The sequence below is a fragment of the Pelmatolapia mariae genome, linkage group LG16_19 (genome assembly GCF_036321145.2).
Source record: "Pelmatolapia mariae isolate MD_Pm_ZW linkage group LG16_19, Pm_UMD_F_2, whole genome shotgun sequence".
Taxonomy (NCBI): Eukaryota; Metazoa; Chordata; class Actinopteri; order Cichliformes; family Cichlidae; genus Pelmatolapia; species Pelmatolapia mariae.
In genome coordinates, this window is record NC_086241.1 from 3,290,503 (window position 1) to 3,314,774 (window position 24,272).

At 40.6% G+C, this 24,272-nt stretch overlaps 1 protein-coding gene across 1 annotated transcript in view; it reads right to left on the bottom strand.

Moving 5' to 3' along the window:
• Positions 1–19,190: 19,190 nt before the first annotated feature.
• The window catches only part of ube2f (ubiquitin-conjugating enzyme E2F (putative)), a 49,816-nt gene continuing 44,734 nt past the window's right edge, over positions 19,191–24,272 (bottom strand). Inside the window, exon 10 of the mRNA XM_063499047.1 lies at positions 19,191–22,850. Within this exon, the coding sequence (XP_063355117.1) occupies positions 22,800–22,850 (51 nt within the window). The 3' untranslated portion in view covers positions 19,191–22,799. The remainder of the gene's footprint in view (positions 22,851–24,272) is intronic.

Sequence of the window (24,272 nt, forward strand, 5' to 3'; positions counted from 1 at the left end):
TGTACCAGCATCCTTCCACTTGTATTAAACATGAAGTAGTTGAGAGTGCGTTTTTAACTGCAGTCTGTCTGTCAGAGTGGCTCATTATCATGCTGAGATGTAGTCATGCGGTCAGTGGTTAATTGAAATCAGGAAGAAGAAATGGATATGGTTAAATCCTCGAGTGCAGGAGCACCAAAAGCCCCGGCTTATAATCTTTATATGTAATGTATTTGTAATGAGGTAGCTTTATGGTGTGGTCCAAGAAATCATTGTTGCAGCAGCTGCTGTTTTCCTGACTCACAGGGATCTGTGCTTGTTTACTGCATTAGTTAATACTGATCCAGGAAACCAATGCTAGCAAGCTAACTGGAAAACACATTTAAACAAACGTGCATTCTTATGAAATAATGCAGGAATACAAACTTAAATGTGTTTAAGAGTTTCAAGGACTCACTATCAGACATAACCTTCTCCGCTCACTTTAGCTGACCTTATTAATGAGTTAAAGCTCCCTGGTGAATAATTTATGGAGGAGAATAGCAACCTGAGGAGATTCAAGTGCAAAATCCACGTGAGCGCAACAGCAGCAGATACACTTACATTAACAAATGTGTACTGCGCAGATTTGATTATTTAATGACCAAGGATACTGAGTGGGTTGAGGTCAGAAGGCTCATATTCAAAGTTGCAAAATTGGTTTGTCTTCCAGCAGATGTTGCAAAGAAAAGACGTGTTTGAACCCTTACTGGAAATATTGAAAGTTCACGAGGTCTTGCCACTCTTCAGTCTTCGGGCCACTTTTCTGTCAAGAAAGTTTAGTTGCTCTCCAGAGACGTGCAACGCTGGAGAGGCTTCCGTTTACTTTCCCTGTCCTGATATAAACAGAACTGCTCTTGTGAATTGCAGCAGAGACATTTTGCACTCCAACAACAGAGTGGCTGCAAAAGAAAGAAGCACATGAGCCATGAGGTTAGAGATCTGTGGACTGTATTTCAAAGACGGGGCACAATCGATCTACAGTAGATGAAAATTACAGCTCCACACAAGATTCTGTGTTTGCTGTTGAGCATGATGTGTGGTCCTTGGGTGAACGTAAACATCTGTCTGCAGTTAAATTGCTCTGTTTGGAGGGGAACATATATCCAGCAGCCACAACATTAAAACCACCTACCTAATATTGTGCAGGTTCCCCCTCGCCCCCATCACTTGTCGGGCCATGGACGGGGAAGCTCGGGGGGGGGGTTTGGCAGCACACCTCAGCTCGTGTGGATCGGGCTTTTTCCGGCACATCCCACAAATTCTTGATTGGATTGGGATCTGGGGACTGTGGAAGCTGTATCAAAGTGTTCCTTGTGCTGTTTCTGTCCTGCTGGGGTTAATCTGCTGGCCGAGGAATGCTGTGGGGACCTGGTCTCTAGCAATTTTTTTACGTTTCTAAGTTTGAGGTAGATCTATTGCTGAAATGAGCATTAAAAGTTAATGTCAGTGATATATGTGATAGTTTTCTCTTGTTATTTTCATTCGTCTTTGATACAGATCACGAAAGCTTTCATTTTTTTAACTTAGATATGTAACTGCAGGACAGTGAAATGTCACGAATTAAGTGCGAGTGGCTGACCTGCTGTAGGTGGAAGAGAAAGATCAGATTTGTGTAACCCTTTCAAGAAGACAGATCTAAGACAGCCCCGTCTGATTTCTTGCAAAAAACATTTTAATGCACATAAATAATTAACAGGTGCAGGTTTTGAATGAAGACACGAATGCTTGATGAAACTTTGTCCCCGATTCATTTATGTCACCTGCAATTATTCACGATTGCAGACGAGCATGGAAATGTGAACGAGAGCTACTGTGATGAATTTCAAGTAAACACACTGAGAGCAAAGGTGCTTCCTATAACTGTGAATAGCTTTTCTATGCATGATGTTTCTCATAACTGTAGTGAAGAGCTTCATTTATTCCTTTTAATTCTGTAATTAAAAACTACTCTGTAGCTTTCATTTACAGTACGAGACTAATTATAATAATGATCAAACTAACAGTTTTTCTGCCCTGCAAAATGAACTGTATGTGTAAAAAAGCCTGAATGGATGCTGGTATCACTATCTGCCATCTAAAGTCCAACTTATTTCCTTGACTCTCTGTGAACCTTGTCATCAAACTGGGGAAAATATTAGACACCTCCTCTTGAGTGACTTCAGCAGCCCATTTAATTTCCTCACAGAAACATTATCTCTACTTCAGGATGCTTGACAAGCTATAGGGGTACAATAGGAGGATGCTGTTAGGCGCCAAGTGGGACTTCTGCGCCTGCTGAAACTAATTAACAAGAAAACTATGCTTGAAACCTCATTGCTCGTGAGGTCATCATCACAGAAGGTAACAAACAGGAAAATATCCATTGGTGTATTTATAGAAACATCCTGCCAAGTCAGACAGACGTGGCCTTTATAAAGACGTGTGAATTTGGTGAAAACTCACCTTTTCGGGGTCCTGGAAAGCAATTGGTTCATAAATGCATGTAAAACTTGCAGAGATAAAAGGTTTAAGTTTAGAGAGCTGCCTCAGCTGAATAAAAAAGCCATTCCTCAGCACATTTGTTTTTTTGTCCATGTTAGAGCTTTATCAGTTTTCACACCAGGCTTGGAAACAACTGGCTTGACACAAGATGGAAGAGGACCCAAGTCAGGAGAAGTCAGGAGTCAGCACAGCACCTTCAGGATGTGGAGAAACAACATTCCCATCACGGATGAAAAATCTGCAGCAACTGCGTGATGCTGTCACGTCTGAGGATTAGTTCAGTACTCAGTTAAACGTAAGAAGCTCTAAGACTGTTGTGACTGTGCGTGAAGTGGGACCCAAATACAGTCACAAAAGAGGATACATTAAAAAAGGAGAAAGTAATTCATTACACTACTTATTACATCACACTCACACACACAAAGCCCTGTCCTAATGAGGACACACATACAACCTTTCTTTTAGTACTTACGTATGAACAAAAGTTGACAGACGTTAAAACAATTGCCACGGCGATTCTACTCTTCGTGTTTCTACTAAGTTATGTTTCTGTCCTGGACACAGTTGCACTTTACTGTTACGCTCTTGTAAAAATAAAAGTAGACACCGGTCTCTCTGCTGGAGAGCGCTCCACCATTTTTCTTCTAGAGCACACAAACTGAAATCAGCTGATTGTGGTGGAACTCCCTAAGAAAAAAACGTGTTTGTTTGATGTTTTTTTCCTTCTATCCATCTGGTGTTTGAAGAACTAAGGACAACTGAAGCTATTTAAGCTTCAGTTGTCAGAGACACCAAACACGAGGAACCGGTGACACAAATAAGGCAGAGAAAGTAAAGCTACTGACTAGAATTGAGTATGAATGCAATCAAGTACACTTGAATTCAATTAAGCCAGTGCAATCACATCCACTGTCTCACAGCTACTGTGGAGGCACAAACAAAACCATCCCCAAACTAGTACCAGTCTACCAAGTTATATGTGGCCATACAGGTGACCAGAGGCAGTGCTAGTTATGAAATACTGTGTCAGTTAGGTTTAATACAACAGTCATTAAACTTCTCTGTAATCGAACCTGAACTATGGTTTGTTGTGAACCGCCAGTCAAACAGAGCTTCGAACGTTTAAATAATGACACCACAAAGAATCTCTCCATCTTAGAGCCAAACACAGTTTCATTAGAAACTTTCCTGCAGCCATTCCAGTAAATATCTGTGGGACAGAAAACGAGAAGAAAAAGAAAATCGTGGAGGGGGAAATGATGGAAAGAAAAGTATTTAAGTGCCTCATGTCAGGAAGTGCTCCAACTCGCCTCCTCCTGATGTCCCCTCATGTTGATAATAGACCACCTAATGTCATTCACAGATGTCTGCTGGAGATGTTAATGCATGTCATTTTCATGGCTCGGAGCTCAGCTCGTCTGTTCCCAAGTGGCTCTGGTGTATTTCTGTCTTGTTCGCAACCTCCCAGTGGAACCTCATACAACGTTTCAGTCTGCCAACAGGCAGCTTGGGAGATTTGAACCTAACAAAGCACTGCCTTAAAGAAAGAAATTAACTTCTTGGGGTACTGTAGTATAAAATCCGTACATGATGCAATTACTCCATCTGGAATGTGCTGTGAAAAACGTGAAAAAACAAAATAGTAAATGCGTGTTCTCGGTGTAGGGGTCTTGATGTGTACATCTGCAAGTCATGCGTTGCCAATTTGTCTTCTCATAAGATTAAGTAGTTTCATCAGACCAGTCTCACGCTCCGCTCTCTGAAGCCTTACACTGTTCTGTCTCTAGAGATGCAGGAGACAGCAAGGCGGATGTAGAGCACAGGAAAAATGGTGGGAGAGAGGAAGTGAAACAGGATATATATGTATATATAAGTATTGAGCCACCCTTTATTTGGTATGACTACCTTTATTCTTCAGCCCTCTTAGAGTTGAAGACTACAGAAAGCTGCCTAAGTATCTTCAGGAATAGTTCATGAAGTTAAACAGTCAAAGTTTTCTTTGCTTGTTTCTGCATTTTTCTCCAAAAGTGCTTCAGTAATGCTGCTGCTCTGGGGAGGCCAGTCCATCACTGGTATTCTTCCACTGTCTAGTAGTGCTGGGCGATATGACGATATATATCGTGTGGACGATAGAAAAGTGTCTATCGTGCCATTTGTCTTCTATCGTTTCTATCGTTTCTAACCCTAATTTTATAAATTATTACATAAAATATATCATTAACCCTTTACAACCGGTCGGAGCAGGCACACTCCGTTTTGTCTAACTATTTTTAAATCCCTGTAGAACTGGAACCACATAAGGTAGCGCAATAATTGTTTTTGCATATGAAACCGAGTTGTACTTACATCTTATTCTATTAGCTTGCCCTAGGTCACGATTTCCTTCCACATATAGCTTTGCAAAAATTGCATAAAAAGCGCTTCCAGCAACAAAAACATAATATTCCAGACTTGCAGCAACAAAAACATAATATTCCAGAAACACGCTTTGCCGATCCGATCAGCTGTTCATAACACTTCCTACGTTGGAATATAAGTCAGCGTGAACTATCGCATGTCCGCCATTACCTGGCCGAAACCGGAAGTGACGTCATTTTCGCGGAAAATTTAGTTTTTTAGCTTCAAAGCCTATGTTGGTGTTTTTAAAAGTCATGTTTGACTTTATGCTTTTCTGTATCCTTTCTGGGATGCTTAGAAGTCAAATTACACTGTTGGAAATAATTTATTTTGATGCACATGCTGTTTTTTTTGCAAATTTGTATTATAATATTTATTTTCATTTTTCCTGTAGTATATTAAAATTAGTGTATCTCAAACATAAAACTATGAAGACACTCAAAATAAATTTCTTGTGGTTGGAAACTATTTTGTGCAACTTTTTTGTATTTACAGTTTTGAGGGATAAGCCTCTTAAATTTCTCTAACTAGAAATATATCTAAAAAACAAAACAAAAACGATTTTCAATTTTTTTGTAGTTTATTGCACTTTTTTTGCAATTTATGTAGTTTCTACGGACTCAATGCATACATAATATTAAAATTTGGGCTATAACGGTTGTATTGATGTATAGCAACTTGAAATGCTCCCACAAATGGCACTACAGCATGTAAAATGTAAACATAAGCTCTGGCGGACTTGGTTCTATGGTAGGTCTTAAAGGGTTAAATAGCCTGTGGCAAATATATTAGTGTTGTCTTCTCACTATACATACTCTTAACTTTATGCTAGAGAAAATAAAGTATAAAAAAAATGATATTTTTCGCAAAGAAACTCTGTCTTGTGGTTTTGTGACATGGTGCTGCTTTACGTGCACCCGGATTTGCGACATGCTTTACGGTAACTCAAAAGAAAGACTGCACCCTCTCCACTCGCTGTTTACAGACTGCATACTTTCCAGATGACCACAGGTCAGGTGGTATATCGTGATATATATCGTTATCGTGATATAAAATAATTCATATCGTAATAAATATTTTTTCCATATCGCCCAGCACTACTGTCTAGTTATGCTTTTAATGCATTAGCAGTGATTGGCATCATTGTCGTGCTGTAAAATGAAGCCGTTGCCAATCAGATGCTTTCCAGATGGTGTTGCATGGTAGATCAAAATCTGATTTTTGTGTTTGTAATTCCATTAATTCTGATAAAATTCCCAAACCACCACAGAGCTTCCCAGTGTGTTTTACGGATGACGATAGACACTCACTGTTGTACCTCTCCGACCGCCTCCAAATATTGACAATTTCAACCAGAAACAGGACATTTGTATTCATCACTGCATCAAATCTGTTGCCACTGACTTTCAGTCCAGTTCTTGTGTCATTTGGCACACCAAGCCTTTACTCCCTGCTTCCTTTCCTTAATAATGGCTTCTTGTGAGTCACTCTTCCCCACACCATTTCTGATCAGAATCAGTAAAAAGCAGCATTTATCAGCTGCTGTAGATCATTTTTTAGGCCTGCTAGTTTTATTGTCCTCCAGGTTCCTCAAAACTTTTAATGACACACTGTGCAAAGATACAGCATGTTTCATACTCGTTTCTTCCTGTCAAACTGTTATTTTTGGCATTTCTTTTGTAAATTCAAGACATGATTTCAAACTAGTTCTTTTCTAAGTTGTCTCTTATGTGTAGACACAACAGTGGTTCATCATTTAGGCTCCTTTTTTATGCTTCAGTGATTCAGATGTCAGTTAACATTCCTCTGTCAGGGACAAGGACTGGACAGAAAATGAGGATAAAAACAGCCAACGTCCGAAGGAAAACTTTGACAGACCTTCAGCAAGCCTGGAGAACTATATCACTTAAAAAATGAATTTTAAAATAAGAAGAACACATTTATAACATCTCGGTCATTAGCACCTAATCTTTCTGTGGGTGAGGCTGTACTCACATCAGGGATTGCTTGAGCGTGACTGTCCCCCTCACCACTCGTCTGCGCTCATGTTGCCCTTAACGATCTACGCTCCAACATCTCAGTTCCTCTCTCGTGATTACCCTCTGTGTTTTAAACACTGGTTTGAAAAGCGCTCTTGCAGAGCAAACGTTTCGTGCATTTTGTGGCTTATTTGGAGCAACAATCACACTAGTCACACAAACTGGGCTTTGGGGGTGAAATGTGCTCTGGCATGGTGCAGACTGGCCAGTGTGAGTACACCTTAAGACACATTAATTATTATCTGGTATCCTCTAAAGTTCCCCCCTAATTTCTATTTTAGGTTAACTCTCTATGATGAAGTTGAATTAACTGCAAAAACTGAAGCAGGGAAATAAAATGTAGTAGAGAACAGAATTAATAAGTCTAAAGTCTTAGCATCCGTTTATTTTCTCCAGTCTGCATGAACACCTGCATTTACAGAAACCCACTGAGACAACTTTGTGCCTTTTGAAACTAATTAGCAGCCAAACATTACGGGAAAATTCAGAAAATGCTTGAGGTCAGTGGTGTAGGATGCCGCTTGCAAGAAAAGTCTTGGCAGAAATATTTCAGTCTTTGACAATTTGCATAACAGCGAAGAGTGGGAGGTTTTTCAGTTTATCCACATTATGTTTACTGAGGCAAAACACTGTTTTACAGAGAGTCCAGAAAATACAGGAACAGTTTTTTATGCTTTCTTATATTAAAGCTGACAATATAATAACAGTTTACTGAGCCCTGCACAGTCAAATTAATGGTATAATTATATGTATATGTAAAGAAAGAAATGTGTCCTCACTTGAGACACCATCATAACGCCATTTTCTGTCCTCACATTTACGTTGCTTGATAGGAACTGCTGTGCTAACGCAATTATGAGCACATGCTTGATTCCTGTAATTCCAGCACACATCGGTGACAGACAGACTTTAAAGTTTAGATTATACTCCCTCAAAATTCCCGGGATTAGAAAGACATTGCATTGAAGCTGCAGATAAAGGCAACTGTGGCATGATTCATTTTGTTTTTGTGACTGCAGCTGTGGTGTTTGGATTTATTTAAATGACAGCTGAAAGTCATTTTTCCTACAAGAGATAAGCTCAGTCGGTGCACATCACGCTGCAGCATGTGTGCGGTGTGGTTTGGCTTGATCATAATGTTGTTGTGGGTGATCATTATACTTTGTTAGAGATGTAAAATCCTGCACAGTACTCACTGAAGTTAATGATTCAGTGTCGGAAAAAAACACACATATGGGTATAAACACATGTGCAGCTTGTGGGTGCTGTTGCATGGATTTGTTTTGTTGGCACATACTTTTTGATCTTCTCCCACTGCACAAAGCACTTTGATGTGCATTTGTGTGACAGCATTTCATGAAACTGTACTAAGTGGATCAGTTTTGCAGTTTTTTATGACTTAAGCATCTGCATGATCAGGAAATCACTGTAAAGCTGCAGTTAAGCACTAATGTGAAAAGTACATGCTCATCTGACATTAATGTTGTCCCGATTCAGCAAAGCAGCAGAGATATAGCGCTTTATTTAATTACAGTGATGTGTTCATTGTTTCTGTTTAAATTGGCATGGCTGTATGTATTACTCTTTGCAGTCTGCCAAGCTAATCTCACAGCACAATGAAATGCCTCCCACAGCTGGAGCAAGTGTGTGGGCAGCGTTTGAAACAGAACAAAAGGAAATAGAGAGGCACTTACTCTTAGACACACTGTGAAGCACACATAGACACGTGTGACTCCATATGCATCTGCTCATTCACACACACACACACACACACCTAGACGTGCATAATAATAATTTCATGACGTTTCTCAGACACTGAAAACTGCTCTGTGTAACAAAGGTGTCTAAAATGTGTGCCATTCACACATTTTAGACACAAATGTGTGAATGTGCAGCAACAACAATTTACCCTGTGACTGCAACTCTACAATCAAGAGAAGCTCAAGTTCCTTCATGTATAATCTGATCTATAATCAGAATCAGTCATATTGATTGCACGCTTATTTAGGTTCAAGTTTATTCTGTGAAATGTTGTTTCCTGCTGATTTTTTGCCTGTCAGATTACATGCAGAAGCAAGATTAATGCATTAGTGGGTTATACTGAGATTAAAATCAGAGTTGTCAGCAACACAAAGGGGCATCTCCTGGAAAAATCTGTATACTCCGGCCAGTTGGCGAGTGGTTGCTGGAGGTTGCTGGCATTTGCCTGATGCAATCGACTGCACCAAAATCCTCTTTGTGATTGTTTTGGTTGCTAGCAGATTTCAGTAGCTGCCCACAGTTTGCATTAAAAACACTCGCCGTTTACTCTTTAAACTGTAGTGAAGGTTAAAAAAGTGTGACACAAACTTGAAATGGAGAACATCACTGTCAAAGTCAAAGTTACTGCTGCAAACAGCACGTTTCCAAAGTTGCAACTTTTACATTGAAGGTTCTTCATTTCCAATTAACGTTGTATCTTTCAGAGTCCCAGTACTGCTTGATGAGTAGTTTGCATTTGTGGATAAGTTGATATCTTCAATGCAAACTACTGGTGACCATGGCAACCTGCTAGTAAACAAAGCAAGCTGCCAGCAACCTCCAGAAACCCCTCTCCTGCTCTCCTGCCACTGGGGGAATAAAAACACTTTTCCCTTGCAAACAGTGGTTACCGGGGTAACTGACCGGACTTTATGCTTCAGCAACTGATTTTACAGCAAACCACCAGCATCCACTTGCAAGTTGGTCAGCGAATACGACAGTGGTTTCCAAATGGTTGCTAACCGGTTTTTAGACCTGTGTGTGACTGGGACCAAAATCACCATGGTAACTATTGCTGAACACATAACCTACTCCAGAGCTTAGGTTTAGGTTTTAAATGGGCTGTTTTATTGACAGTGAGCTTATATTAAATACATTTTCTGCTTAAGATGTTCTGTGTCCTGTTCTGTTTGTATATGTTTTTTTTCTGCTGTTACAACCAAATTTCCCCCTGTTTGACAATTAAAGGATTATTCTATTCTATTCTATTATACATGCAACTTGTAAATTCACATCATACTAAAATCAGTGCATGAAAGGCAGCTGAAAAACTGTAGCAGCACAACCTGACTGCATTGTGTTATCACTGGAATTTAAATGTATTCAGGTAGAAATACAGAAAATGTTTTTCTCACTTGCTCGGACTGCCGCTGATAGATCGCAGATTGGAAAACCGATCAGTTACATTTGTAAGCTATATATCATTCATACACTCGAGCGATCAACAAACGAAAGTGTTTTCCACATCTCCTTCATCAGCCTGTTGGAGAGTGTAAGCAGTGAACACGCTGAAATGTGCCAAAGGTTTCAGAGCCCTGATGTTCAGCTGTCACGTTTGAATAAACAGCAGCGCAGAGCGTAAAATAAATATAGCATCCTTCTTTTCCGCTCATTTCACTTGTAATGATTATGAATTCACAGGATTAACAGTTCTTTTATGCAACATCCCTGTTCTGTTTTACAGTTATATTTCTTTCATATTCTTTATTTAGGCCCCTCATCACCTGTTCATCTGATCGGTCTGTGATGGGAGTAGGCAGCCCTCCATTGGTCAATTTTGCATGAAAGAAGAGCCAAAAAGTCCTTTTTATGAGAGCACGCTCAGAACCTGAGGAAGAAAGTTAGCAAAGGTTTGATTGCAGTTGTTGCTGCTTGTTACAGCCCGGTCTAGGGGTACAGGAGCGCCTAGGTGAAACAATCCAAACAGCCACCTTGAGCCAAATTATGGCCAGGGCCGTAACACTGCTAATGGTGGCCCAATCGGTTATCAGGTTTAGGGGGCAATCACCTTTTCAGGGACATGTAGGTTTGGATTTTTTCCCCTTAATCATAAACACCTTCATTTAGAAACTGCATTTTCAGTTTACTAGTGTTATCTTTGTCTCATATTTAACTTTGTTTGATGATCTGAAACATTTAAGTGTGACAAACATACAAAAATATAGGAAATCAGAAAGGGGGCAAACACTTTCTCACACCATCTCTGACGGGGTTTTAGGTTTTGTAAGACAGATCACACAAAAAAAGGCTGGCTATGTTGAACTTGATAACAAAATGTACTAGCGTGCCTAATAAAGCCATGCATTTTTTTGACAGTGAATCTATATGCACAATTTAATTAGATTTGTATGGTATGTTATTTGCTAGACTGAAAAACATACTAATGCAACATATGTTAATATGCGGTATTATCTGCATGTCGTTTCTCAAACGTCATTCCTCCAACTTATAAAACCGAGCTCAGCTCAAACTACTGAGACAGGAGTTACAGAAACATGTGTGACTTAAGAAAAGCGGAAATTCCTAATCTAAAAAGGAAAAGTAGGAAAGAAAATGCAGACAAAAAGACCTCAGCTCAAACATTACATGACAGTCTAACTAATATTCAGACTGGGATTATGCATTTCCTCACACAGGACCTCCATCACAAACACAGTCTGTCATGTTAACTTCCCAACCCAAAGATAGAAGTCGAAAGTAAAACCTCTGCAACTTTCAGTTTTTCTCTCATTACCAGTTGTGATAAACAGTTGTTGTTTTCATGTGTGGAAAAACTAAGCACACCCTTACTGTTTCTATATTAAGGAGGGAAAGTAACAGCCAGATGATTGATTAACTGATCGTTGGTAAGTGTTAAAGTGACAGTTTGCTGATCTAAAGTTCATAACACGACTCACCTGAAATGCTGTGGTGGGACTTTAATGAAGGGTGTCCATAAACAAGTCAACCAGAAAATCACTTCAAGTTATTATTACTAAAGCTATAATAATCTATAGCTTTAGTAATAATAAAGCTATAGATTATTATTGGAAATAAAAATGGTGAAAATTCTGCATTTGCGCCCAAGTACATAACGATACACTGTAAGAGTGTGCGCATGCTCCATGAACAGGCCATGCAGAGTATTTTTTAAAAATACACCAAAAAGTAACACTGGTTATTGGTTTATCAGATATCATTGATTTTACCACTGAAGCCACCGTCAGTGTCTCTGCTCCAACAAAAATGAACTCTGTGTTGTGAAAGCAAAGATGGGCAGTCGGATTACAAGTAACGCGTTACTGTAATCCGATTACTTTTTTCAAGTAACGAGTAAAGTAAGGGATTACTATTGCAAAAAAGGTAATTAGATTACTGTTACTTTCCCGTAAGCACGCTGCGTTACTGCGTTACTAAAACTGTGATTTTTTGCGAGAGTGTCTCATGACAGTGACGTAAGCAAGTGCGACGTTCGTGGCAGCAGCTGTGTGCAGATCAACAATGGATAATATATCGAGTGCGGGAGAGAGTATGAGCGTGCAGCGTTTAAAGCGTGGAAGTACTGACCTTACTTTGAGTCTGATTCCGTGAAAAGTGACAAAAACATTAGCGTCCGCTGTTCACTGCGTGGGAAGAAAACTTCTTTTTACAGCGAAAAAAACACCTAAACGTCCGAGCAAGCACCAAATACGCTGCCGCTGGAATGTGAAATTCATAGAGAAACTGCCGTATCCTTCCACTGACCGCTGCCGCACACCTGCACCAGGGCAAACCTCCGCCTGCCCCACTCCTGCTATACAGGTGAAAATAGAGCAACAGGACTGCTGAGTCTTTGATTTTATTTATTTTCTGCTGTGTTTTACTTGCATCTATTTGAAAGAGTGAGTGTAAACACAAAAAACTATTTTATTTTATGTGCTGGAATGTGCAGAAAATAGCTTTAAATGTTAAACAAATTTCTTCCAGTCAGAAAATGTTGCATATAATTAAATTTTTGCTTGATGCATAAAGTTAAAAGATTAAAACTAATAAAACAAGTTTTAAAAAGAGACTTTTTCATTTGATTACATTTTATATGATGGATTATGCAGAAAAAGTTTGTTACTTTATTTCCTATTCAGGGTGTAAATCATGTTTTAAAAAGTAACTAAGTAACTAATTACTTTTGAAAATAAGTAATCATTAAAGTAACTGGATTACTTTTCTGGGGAAGTAATCAGTGATTAGTTACTGATTACTTTTTTCAAGTAACTTGACCAACACTGCTAATAAGTCACATAGGGTGTTAATGGGTGTGAAGGATCACGGCCGTGTCTGTGCCACAGAGACTTTTTACTTGAGTTTTCCTCACAGTGCTCCAGCCCAGTGCTGAAATTTTGCTCAGAACCAGTGAGCGGTAAATAGCTGAAGAAATGAGATACAGCTTGGAAACAGCTAGAAGCAGCGAGCGTGGCCGACGAGCGGAAGTTTGCATGCAGCTGAGTGATGGAAAGACAGAGAAGCAGCAGAGAAATAAGCAGCTGACACCGAACGCCCACCAGGGCACCAACACAAATGCACACATAGACAGATGGACAGAGAAAACAAACACGCACAACACTCACATTTACAGAGAATTAAGAAACAAAGAAAATGACAACTCTCTGACATCGGCTCTTAATCTCCAGCGTCGGTGCTGACTGACATTTGCAATAACCTGCAATTTTCTCCCCGCACTCTATACGAGTGTGTCCGTCTGACCTGCCTTCCATATTTAGACAAAACTTTTACTCTGCTGCACGTAATGTGCTGCAGATGCTGCAGACAGCCAGAAAAACGAGAAGGTAAAAAAAACAAAAAGTAAAAAATAATGGTACTGCCACTGAAAGGGGAGAAACATGATATTTTGTTCTGTAACAGCCACCATAAGATAACCTGATGTGCATGTCAGCAGGAAGTGAGAGAGCGCGCATACTGTAGGTAGATAATGATCCTGTTCAGACTGTTCTTCAGTGAGTGCCTAAAAATAAAAACCACTGGGAATTGCTCTGATGTAACCCCTGAACCTCCCGTGCCCTTCAGCGAATGCACACACAGGAAACACACACTGGATGCTGATGGGCGCAAATACAATTTACATCCTCTGATTATCTTGTCTGCTACACTGGTTTCACTGCACATCTTGGGGTCGGATCGCTGCATCTGTTGTTGTTGTTTGGAAGAGGGGGAAAGAGGAGAGATGGGAAGTAATTGTGTGTGTGGGTGAGAGATGCTGGGAGATGAGGAGGAAAAGAGAGGATACCAAACTTCAGCTCTGACAGGATTTAGATAAACATGAGCGCTCGTGGCTTTACGCGTGAATTACTTCAGACACACAAGAGGAACGCTTGGTTTAACTGTTGATTATCCGACAAAGTTTTTTTTTTTCTTTTTAATTCTTCAGCGCTGGTTTTTCTATAAATGGATCAGTTGTTAGGTAATATGTAATGCCCTTAAAACTACAGCTTCTGCTCAGGTAGTGAGGTTCAATTACATAACATGCAACAGCATCACTCAGCTGAAAAGCCACAGAGTAAAAGACAAATTAATTCAAAAGTACCTAAAATGATTTAACGCTCCAATGTACCATAGGGACATTGATGATAATTATAAATTATCTGGATCTGGAGTGAATGTTTGCAGTTTAATCCTTTAATTTATCTCTAATCTTTAAAAGTAGAGTAACTGCACAAATTATTTCTGATTTGGAATTTCGTTTCATGTGTAGTGTACATTTATATTAATATATATTTTCCTATACGGCACAGCTGATTAACCAAGTTGTTATTCTTTTACGACTCACTTCCTCATAAAACGTTAGGTAAATAAATTTAATTCAACATAATTTTATTTATATAGAACTAAATCACAATAGCAGGTAATGTTATCAGGTAAAGACCCTACGATAATAATAATAATAATACAGAGAAACCCGCAGCAATCAGACGACCTCCCTATGAGCAAGTACTTGGTGAAAGTGGGAATGAAAAACTCCCATTTAACAGGAATCTCTGGGTTGAAGGGAGGAAGACAAGACAAAAGATACACTGTGGAAGAGATAAATAATAATGAATGAAACTGAACTATAATTAGTACAGTTAAGTTATATTATAGGATATTTTAGTCAGACAGTACTTAGTAATAGGGATGGGTATCGTTTAGGTTTTATCCTATACCAGTGCCAAACCGGTACTTTTGAAACGGTGCCGGTGCTTAAACGGTGCTCAAACCGGTGCTTAAAGAATGGAGAACACAAACTTTGTCCAAAAACCTCTCATGTTTAGATGTTTTTTTGTAAAAAGATAACAATGTTAGCCTTTTCTGCAGCTATAGGGCATATATGGTATCACTCTTGGCTGGAAGCAGTGCTTAAACAATGGAAAAAACACAAACTTTGTCCAAAAACCTCTCATGTTTAGCTGTTTTCTACGGAGCCCCGCAAGGGACATGGGAGAAAAGTTTGTTTTTGCGAGATCTCACAAAAACAAACTCAGGATCTCGCAAAAGTTTTGCGAGATCTCGCAAAACTAACTCAGGATCTCGCAAAACTTTTGCGAGATCTCGCAAAGGTAACTCGGGATCTCGCAAAAGTTGAATTCCAACAATGGCGGCAGCTACTTAGTTGTAATATTACTCTTTCTGGGTCACAAAATAAACTTTTAAGATATTTTGAGGCGTGAAAGTAGCTGTGTAAACGTCAAATATCTGCTCGATTTACAAGACATCACATATTTGCAAAAGTGCTCCGATGTTTTCGGAGACGTCTGACACCCACCATCTCAAAGCTAATGGGAGGTCGAGACCTACTATAGCCGGGGGGGGACACCGCTCTCCCGGCACATCGTGCCTCGACCTCCTGGTCGGCTTCGAGCTGGCGGCCTCCGAATGCGGCTAAAACTTTTGCGAGATCCCGAGTTTGTTTTGCGAGATCTTGCAAAAGTTCATCTTAATTTTTTTTTCTCCCATGTCCCTTGCGGGGCTCCGTAGTTTTCCACTTTTTCTTTGGTCATTTTAGCCTTTTTGGCCAGGGTGAAGAGAGTATCTGCCACCAAACAAGAAGACAGCCGCATGTAACTACGACGGTGTTTGCTAGTTCACCGTGCATTAATTTAATAACGTGGTTAGCCTACTCAACGTAAATTACATACGAACAACATTAAGCTACTCACGCAGAGAAGAACGGCTGCTGCTGCCATCATCATCCTCATCATTTCTGCTACACTGGCAAGGCTAGAGCCAGGACTCTCCTCTTCGGGTTCTTGGGGGATGTTGCTAACTCCGGGTCCGATAACAGGCACCACACCCGCAGTAGATGTGCTCGGTCTTGCAGCAAGCTATCAAATAGGGTGCATTTCTCGGCTTTTAAAAAAATGCTATGCGTCGCCAGGTGTTTCATCAGATTCGAGGTGTTACCTCCTTTGCACAGTATCACCTTAAAGCACTTGTTGCAGGCTGCTGAGTTTGCATCTTTTGCTGTGAAGTACAGCCAGACAGTAACCAGACCGAAAAGCAGCGCACATTTCGGTGCTTTATTTCGGTGCTTTTTTTTTCTTTTCTTGAGATGTCATACACTTTGGATTCTAGCCAATCATTATACCTTTACAAGGACAGTAGGCGGGCCCAGGTACCTACGTTCTTTTAGAGCAGAGCTACAGATTAAAAATGCCCAAGGCCAAGCGCTCAAAAGTCTGGCTGTACTTCACAGCAAAAGATGCAAACTCAGCAGCCTGCAAGTGCTTTAAGCCCCACACCCCCGGTACCGCGAGCAAAAAGGAGGAGATCACGTTTAATCGGTTATAACACGGGGTGAGAAATATAAGTCCAGACATGTGAGGTATCCACAGAAACCTCTGAATCTCAGCTAAAATGTCATATAAACCATTTCTAGAACCACCAAACTCAACGAAAACAAGCCATGATTAAACGAGCAGTTACGTAAATGCGCAAAAGTCCGCTAAACAAACAAGGCGAACCAGAAATTCTCCAGACTTCATGTAACCGGCTAAAGAAAAGCTGGTTATCTTCTAGAGCTATCACCAATTCCAAACACCAAGTTTCACCACACTCTGACCAAAATTCACTGAATGAGCCGCAAAAGAAGACCACAAAAACACACAGCGGCGCAAATGCGCTAAGACAGAAATTGGCTTACCCTCCAGATTTCCTCCGTTATTTTCGCCGGTAGCCGGTAGCCATGTGATTATCAGCAGTTACCATGCCTACCTAGCCGCATCAGAGTCGTTTTCCGTCAACAAGCTCCATTTTAGACCCACCTATAGACACGTGACTGGACAGACGTCACATGCAGTAAATTTGGGCCCACGTGGGTTTTGGCCTTGGAACGTCTGATTGGTTGAATTAACGTGAACATGGCATCATTACTGTGACTCTATTGGCTCAAACGATTAAAAAGAGGTGTCAATCATGCAAATTGACCAAAAGAAACCAAAGTTACAGCCCCTCAGAGTTTAAAGGGCCAGAGGCCAATTAAGCGCTCCATGGCAGAAAAGACCCATTACCATGTAAATGTATGGTTAATTCTTCAAAAACGTATTTTTAAAAAAAGCATTTTTAGGCATGTTAATAAAATTAATTAATGTCTGCTCTTAAATACCTAAAAAATTCAACTGGCATGGTGTCCAATTGTGTGCCAGAATTGGACATTTTTGTACAACGTCTGGATATTCATGTCTTGACAGCGCTGTAATTTTTCACTGTTTCACTTTAAAAACATAAATCTTTGCACAGATGATGTTTATATGTTGTTACGGTTCTTATCATTTTGCAGAAAAAAAGAGACTGCTAAAAATAAAAACGAGAGGTTTTTGGACGAAGTTTGTGTTCTCCATTCTTTAAGCACCGGTTCGAGCACCGTTTAAGCACCGGCACCGTTTCAAAAGTACCGATTTGGCACCGGTATCGGATAAAACCTAAACGATACCCATCCCTAATCAGCAGTGATGCTCAGTTGGTACTAAGGACCCCAAAGTGTGCAAAGAAAATATTTCCCCATACCACCAGCCTGAACTGTCGATATAAGACAGGATGGAGCTGTGCTTTTATGGTGTTCTGACCTAACTGTGATCCTGCCATCTGAATGTTGCAGCAACATTCAGCATCTGAATGTGAGCCTGTACAAATTGTAGCCTCAGCTTCCTGTTCTTAGCTGACAGGAGCGGCACCCGGTGCGATCCTCTGCTGCTGTAGCCCATCTGTTGAAGGTTTGATGCACCTTGGTGGTAATGAGCAGTTATTTGAGTTACTGTTGCATTCCTATCAGCTCGAAGCAGGCTGACCATCATCCTCTGACCTCTGGAATCAACAAAGCATTTACTCACAGAGAACTGCTGCTTGTGGACTTTACCACCACTGCACACAGTTAAAGTGTCCAGGGAGTGTATTTTGAATAGGAATCAGACCAACCAATCACTGGAGCCCATTAATCTCTTCCCTAACCTAACGCAGCAGACAGGTGTGGAATCCACATGGTTTCAAGTTCCCCATTACTTTTTATTGCATTAGTATTTATTTATTTACAGTCTGCTTTTTAAGGATATGGAAACATCTGCTTAAAGATAATTGAGCGTGGTTGGAGAGGACTCGATTGTTTAGGTTATATTCAGGCTGAACAGTCACTGTAGGTGAGCGGGGCCTGGAATACCCAGGGAACTGGAGAAATATGATTTATAGCACTCAGCCTTCTCATTATTTGGTTGAGGCTGTCAGCTGTCACTGCACACACAGGAAATCCACGAGGCTGCATAGCCACAGGGCACGGGAACAGTGCGACTGCATCCTCCAAAACCCGGCATAATGACAGGCTGTGGGGATGACTGACAGACGTCAGCACTGTCTGCGTCCCTTTTCCACCCAAGTCAAAGCTTTGAAAGGCTGACGGTTGTGTGCTGAAGGTACACTTCATGTGCACGTATGCACAAATGTGTGAGAAGCAAATGCACAGAAGGAGAAAAGCAGCAAACACAAATACATTTAATATTTTTTTGTAAACACTCAAAAAATGTTGTTACTCCTTTTATTCATTTACTCCACTTTTTTTTATTTAAAGTCATTTAAAGTACCTTTCAATGCTTTAAAAAATTGCATATTTGTAAAGTGAAGAATCACTTGTGATACCCGTGTCTCATAATTTCCACTCAGCCTGGTTTTAGCTCACCTTAGAGCTTCTTTTATCTCCAGACATGCTCAGTTTGGGTTAGTCTGATAACAGAACTACAACCACAGAATGGGCGCTACACAGAAGCAATTATGTACATATATAATTACTTTGTTAACGGTCAGCCTCAAGCAGCCACTTAACTAGTGTCACAGTCAATGGTTGGAGACAACAGCGCGGCAGCAGACAGTTAAAATAATCATTCTTTGTGAAGTGACACAGACACAGCACACGTCACCAAACGCTCGATCAACTCAAGAAACAAGACACGTTAGTTTCATTTATATACTCTTTAATATATCTTAAAAAATGGATATACAATCTGAGAAAGAAAACGTCGAGGATCTGAAGAAGAACAGATTGTTAATCTCGTTCCTCTGGCTCTGGAGTTTAACTGAAGCGAAGACATTTCCAGAGAAACATCCGAAGAAGAGGAGGAAACAAAACAAAATTACCTCCAACACCACAAACTGCCAAACTAAAGGACACCGATAACAAGATCTCCAATAGCAAGCAAAAGTATTATTAAGGCCAAGAAAAAGCACTGAGCGTTGGGCTGAGGCAAAAACTACCGTGACAATTTGTTGCCAATTAATGAACTTTAAAGACAGAAGAAGCGTGGGGTAGCCAGATCTGGGACTGCTTTCACTCTTTTTTTTTAACTCCTGGGTCTTTTATTTTGGCAGAGTCGGGTGTTTTGTGTTGTTCTGTTTGCTAAGAAAATAAAAATGATCTGAGCTGATGAATCCAGATTTTAAAAAAGAAGGGAAAGAGGAAACCAGAGCATGCTAACAAGTCACATCGTCTCCACAAGTCACACTGTAACTGCCCACACACACACACACACACACAGACACACTCCAGAAGCACAAACTGTCATTTTTGTTAATCTTACACGCACACTTCCTACACAAAAATTCAATCTTCTGCCTCTACATTTCCACATCCTCGGTAGACTGCAACACTCGCACAGAGACTTTTTCCTCATGCAGACGTGAAAACAAAGCTGAACAGGTGAAAACAGGCGATGCTTACAGACTCAAACCGGAGGCACAGCAATAGCCAGGGCCGGGCAAAAGCCACTCACAGACATATGCACTCTGACACACGCACACACACACACACACACACATAAAAACACAATCACTAGCCAAAACCCACAGCAGCAGAGGTTCATGGAGACATTATCTAGTTAGTCCAGAATTCCTAGCAGCCATCCCACAAAGCATAATCTGCTCTAGTCAACCGAGAGGCGCCAATACAGTTTAACTAGTTAACTAGCACTCGAGGTAGCAAATTAATCCAGTGTCAAACATGCCAACTGCCTCAAGAGTGTTTCCCACCAAATCTGTGCAGTTTTTTTAACCTCCCCCTTTTTCCCAGTTTTTGACTGTGACCAAGCCTGCAGAGCTCCACACATTTATTAGACCCCACCCAGGGTAAGGTTTACGCCACTGCTGCCCTAAATTAAAAGTATTAGTAATGACCAAAATCACTGTTTATGTTTCTGTAATGCTTAATCCTGCAGTACGCACAAGCTTTTAATCAAATTTAGATTTTTAAATGGTAAAATATAGTTATTGTTATGATCCCTGACATTTTAAATTTCCTGTTTCACAAAAACACTGAAAAAGTAAATCACAATTATTAGCAATTATTATTTTTTTTTTTTATTAAGATGCCAAATTACATGTTAACTTGCATTACTGAATAGAAAAATTTGTTTTAATTGTTGAATGTGACGTCTCAGAGAAGTGCTGCGGATCAAATTTACCTATAAAAATGTAAAATCAGTTTGTTTTTGCATAAACAAAGAACAGAAACATATTTTTGACAGAATTCTCAAATATTTGTGATTCCTGTTTTTATGACAGGTGTTCCAATAGCTTTGTTAAGTACTGCACTTTCATAGATTTCATAGATGTCCAGAATGACGCCTTCCTGCCGTCTCTAACAGATCTAAGCCACTCACATTAGCTAGCTGGCTAGCTAGTAATCCTGCTAGCATGTCATCTTGTCATCTGTTTTCATGCAATCTGGAAACCTGCCTTTTAATGTAGCTGCTTGAACCAGCATCCAAGTCTTCTGGGCTTCTGATGTACCCAGTGGAGATATATTTGGGCCAAGTTTTCATATTCTTTTGGCCAGTTATGCCTTACACCTGCATGCAACTACAGCCTGCTCGCCGATCAGTTGAACTCTGACTACAAACAATAATAGCAGACTCTGCACGTCTGTATGCAGATATCATTTATAGAGTGGTCTTTATGAACCTCTGCTATTGTTTTCTCATACGGTCCGCTTACAAAGGGGGAGAGACTGAAATAGCGTCGTTTTTAGAAAGACACTGTCAGCTCGGAAATCTCACTAAGGGAGCAGAACGAGGGGGTTTGTGCAGACCAGTCAAAAACCTCAATTATCGGTTTGGCTCAGCACTGAACAGTGACTATAAAATAAAAAAATGACTGAGTTTAAAAGTTGTAAGGCTTTCTTCGCACCTACTGATCTTCATTGGAGACATTTTCACACATGAACTCTGGAGAATGTCAGGACTGTCTGGTGGGATACGACACTCTGCAGCTACTCGCAGCTCACTTTAAAGATCATTGAAAGGTGGCTGCACGTCTCTCAATAATCTTTGGAAAGGTTCGGAGCTGCAGTGCACGTGGTTGATGACGAAGAACGGACTTGAGTCATTTTAAGTGTTGCCTACGTACATCCAGGAGGTCATTTGGAGTCGTGTTTAAGGTTTCCTCCAACTTTTCTTTCTTTGCCAGATTCTTTACCGTGTTTAGCACTTTGTTGCTTAGTGCTGTTAACAGACTCAGGCTTATGTCATCACTTCTTTAAAACCAGTCGTTGTATTGCTTACATGAAGAGCCAGCATGCCAGAAGTTTTGACTGTACCGTTTTAACCTCTCCATCTGCAACACAGAACTTCACGTGCGCTCACCTGTGCTCTGTGTGTGTGTGTGTGTGCGCGCGCGTGCGTGCGTGGGTGTAACAGAGACAGATGCAGTAAAAAAAGACAAAGAAGTGAAGAGGGCAGTGGTGCAGAGACAAGAGATGAAGCTGAAAAATGAACAGTGCATTTGGCTGTTTTTGTGGCAGTATTTTATGTCACTGGAACTGAAAACACACAGCTGTGTCTGCGTGCATGTGTGTGTGTGTGTGTGTGTACACATGCAGAGAGAATGACAACAAAATGGGTCAGTGTGGTCATTCACATGCTGTCTAATGGGGCTGGGGGCTGCAGGCTTTCCAACTTCCAACCAATGTGTGTTTTTCCATGTGCTCACCTTTTACTGCAGACTGTGTGTGTGTGTGTGCGCGCGTGCGTGCGTGTTTGTGAACTCACATGCATTTTCACTTTAGTGACACAAACATGGCAGGCACTGGAACAGAGAACCGACAGTAACAGATAATCTTTCTCTTGAGTCATCAAATTTAAAAATAGCCAAGCGTGACTTGTTGTCTTCTTCAGTTAAACATCACATCCAATTCCATCGCCACGTGGCTCGTGTCCGACGGGCTCGTCAGCAGGGTGGCGTCATTCGTGTGCCTTGCCACGACAGACAGACACTGTGGTCACTGTAACCTTCGACCGATTAACTAAAGCGTTATTTTCTTGTGTATGTAAGTCCTCTCTTAAACGTGTGACTTTTTTTTTTTTAATTTCATTCCTGCGATGTGACGTTTATTGCAACTGGGTGAAGAGAAGAGGCGGGGCGTCGCCAGAGCTGTGGTGTCGAGAGGGTGGGGAGTGGTACAAGTCAAAGAGTCAGCTGCTGATTCACACATGTGGGAGGGGAGTTGGCCAAGAGAAGCAGAGGCAAGGTAGAGCAGTTTGGTTAGTTGGTGCAGGCTGCAGCGGGTCACCAATGCTTCTATCATCTGGCGTAATGCTTGATGTAATCTTGAACCTTATTCCGAAAGTCCTCCTGAGGACAGAGAAGGTAAAGAGAAGAAAAGAGTTAGATGGGAAAACTAAAAATGGCAAAAAAGTGCAAACACAGATCTAACTGAAGATATTTTAATGTACTTTTTAGGTCGCTATGCTAGTTTTGGACATATTAGACGCTGTAAGGCACTTTTTCATTCCACATGTTAACTTGCCAAATAATTGGAAGCAAAACAAACAAAACAAAAAGACAAACAAGTGTACGAAGTATGCACGAGGACTAGGCTAATCTGAGGTGACACTGCACAAATGTAGATCCAGAAAAATCAAGTGTCAATCAATCTGAATTTTACTACACTGAAAATATGCAAATGACCTTCTGCAGATTTGGCAATTAATTTCTTGTTGTACAGTGATGGCACCCTGCTAAAAATGCAACATGTATAGGAGTACAGTATGATGCATAAACACTGTTAAACAAGCAACAACAAAAGGATAAATAACAGCCACTGTTACAAAACTAGAATATTCATTTCACCAAATATTACATCTCTTGTAACTGTGTACTATGCACAGTATCAGTCCTATGCAGATGTTACACTGCAAGTAAATGTACGTAAAATCTACAAGCACAAAAACCCAAAACAAAAAGAAAAACGTTTATATTCTTACGTCTGCTAGTTTAAAAATGAAATTCTTCTTTAAAAACCAGGTTTCGAGTTTTTCTCACTCGGGGCACATCTAGTGCCCGAGATGTGGAGTGCTTGACATCTTGATAATAATGACGTCTGTTTCAAGTCGACGTTCCTTGGCCATTTCCCTTCTGGTCCTTAGTGTCTTCCTCTTTCCTTACCATGTTTTTTTCCCCCTTCTACTCGATCATGCCCCTTCAGGTTATGCTTGACATTGTTCCACCCCCACCCACCATGCACGAATCCTGTAAACTCCCCTCTGTCGCTCCTTCGACTCATATCTCCTGGTGGCATCTGGTCCAACCAAGCTGCGTGTGTGACCTCTACTCGCCATCCTCTGCTACCCGCTAGTTTTAGTCACTGTTTAAGTTTTCCATCCTTTACAACAGTTTGGCTTTTCTTGCCAACATCCTTTTCATTTTAACTTCTTTTTAATCCCATTATTCCTTTAAACCAGGGGTGTCCAAACTCCGGCCCAGTTTTAATTGGCCCGCAAGTAATTTTATAAATAGAATAGAATATGGCCCGCACTTCAACTTTTGCTTGAGTGTACTGCACTTCTTAGTTTTAACACCAGGGGGCGCTACTGTTGATCAAGGCAGTTGCTCCACCAAAAAGGACAATCACAGAAGAAATTTACCCCAAGTTACTAAACATGGCAGAACCAAAGAAGCGAAAGGTAGAAAGTGAATGCAGAAAATTTCAGACACGGTGGGAGAGTGAATATTTCTTCAAAGAATTCAAGAAGTGTGTCTGTTTGATCTGCACTG